At 45.2% G+C, this 2011-nt stretch overlaps 1 protein-coding gene across 1 annotated transcript; it reads left to right on the top strand.

Annotated features, from left to right (window-relative positions):
* The first annotated feature begins 1208 nt into the window (after positions 1 to 1208).
* Positions 1209 to 1769, top strand: LOC106563655 (tropomyosin beta chain-like). The gene has a single exon (XM_045688898.1). It carries the CDS (start codon positions 1209 to 1211, stop codon positions 1767 to 1769), a length of 561 nt encoding a protein of 186 aa, XP_045544854.1.
* The last annotated feature ends 242 nt before the right edge of the window (positions 1770 to 2011 follow it).

The following is a 2011-nucleotide window of genomic DNA, read 5'->3' as shown; positions in this document are numbered from 1 at the left end:
AAAATCGCGCCACAGGATTCAACTGGCTGTTACGTAGGTGGGACGAATTCGTCCCGCCTGCCCTAGAGAGGTTAACGTTCACAAAATACATAACAACTATTTTAAGAATTATAGATACAGAACTCCTTTATGCAATCGCGGTGTCAGATTTTAAAATAGTTTTTCGGTGAAAGCACATTTTGCAATATTCTGAGTAGATAGCCCGGCCATCACGGCTAGCTAATTTGACACCCACCAAGTTTGGCCCTCACCAAACTCAGATTTACTATAAGAAAAATTTGATTACCTTTGCTGTTCTTCGTCAGAATGCACTCCCAGGACTTCTACTTCAACAACAAATGTTGTTTTGGTTCGAAATAATCCATAGTTATATTGAAATAGCTCCGTTTTGTTTGTGCGTTCAGGTCAGTATCCGAAGGGTGACGCGCGAGTGCATTTCGTAACAAAAAAATCTAAATATTCCATTACCGTACTTCGAAGCATATCAAACGCTGTTTAAAATCTATTTTTATGCGATTTTTCTCGTAAAATAGCGATAATATTTCAACCGGGTGACGTTGTATCCATTCAAAGACTGAAAGAACAAAATTGAGAATTCACATGAACACGCATCTCCAGTGTCACTGTCCCCAGGCAGGCCAGTAACAAACTCTGCTGCTGTACTTAGCCCAGAGACTGCAGACATCTCATTACACTTTCTGGCACCTTCTGAGAGCCAATGGAAGCCTTAGAAAATGTCATGTTACAGCACAGATGCTGTATTTTCGATCGAGAGGCTACAGAAGGACAATAAATTGTCAGACAGGGCACTCCCTGTATGGAATCTTCTCAGGTTTTGGCCTGCCATATGAGTTCTGTTATAGTCAGACACCATTCAAACAGTTTTAGAAACTTTAGAGTGTTTTCTATCCCAATCTACTAATAATATGCATATTCTAGTTTCTGAGCCAGAGTAGTAACCAGATTAAATCGGGGACGTTTTTTATCCGGCCGTGAAAATACTGCCCCCTAGCCCAGACAGGTTAATCGACATCCACATCGACACATCCATATCCACATCTTCGGCGCCAGGGTAACAGTCAGTTAACTGCCTTGCTCAGGGGCAGAACGACAGACTTTTGCCTTGCCAGCTCGGGGATTCGATCTAACCACTAGCCTAAATTCTTCGGGGCATGGACTCTACAAGGTGTCGAAAGAGTTTCACAGGGATGCTGAGAGAGAAAAACAGAGTGAGACAGAAACAGATCAGAGTGATAGAGGAGCAGCTCAGAGGGGTAGAGGAGCAGATCAGAGTGATAGAGGAGCAGATCAGAGTGATAGAGGAGCAGATCAGAGTGATAGAGGAGCAGATCAGAGTGATAGAGGAGCAGATCAGAGTGATAGAGGAGCAGATCAGAGTGATAGAGGAGCAGATCAGAGTGATAGAGGAGCAGCTCAGAGTGATAGAGGAGCAGCTCAGAGTGATAGAGGAGCAGCTCAGAGTGATAGAGGAGCAGATCAGAGTGATAGAGGAGCAGATCAGAGTGATAGAGGAGCAGCTCAGAGTGATAGAGGAGCAGCTCAGAGTGATAGAGGAGCAGCTCAGAGTGATAGAGGAGCAGCTCAGAGTGATAGAGGCACAGATCAGAGTGATAGAGGAGCAGCTCAGAGTGATAGAGGAGCAGCTCAGAGTGATAGAGGAGCAGCTCAGAGTGATAGAGGAGCAGCTCAGAGTGATAGAGGTGCAGATCAGAGTGATAGAGGAGCAGATCAGAGTGATAGAGGAATAGATCAGAGTGATAGAGGAATAGATCAGAGTGATAAAGGAACAGAACAGAGTGATAGAGGAGCAGATCAGAGGGATAGAGGAGCAGCTCAGAGTGATAGAGGAGCAGCTCAGAGTGATAGAGGAGCAGCTCAGAGTGATAGAGGAGCAGATCAGAGGGATAGAGGAGCAGATCAGAGGGATAGAGGAGCAGCTCAGAGTGATAGAGGCGCAGCTCAGAGTGATAGAGGCGAGATCAGAGTGATA

This window comes from Salmo salar, chromosome ssa11 (assembly GCF_905237065.1).
Source record: "Salmo salar chromosome ssa11, Ssal_v3.1, whole genome shotgun sequence".
Classification (NCBI taxonomy): Eukaryota; Metazoa; Chordata; class Actinopteri; order Salmoniformes; family Salmonidae; genus Salmo; species Salmo salar.
This window is presented reverse-complemented; position numbering and strand designations above follow the sequence as displayed.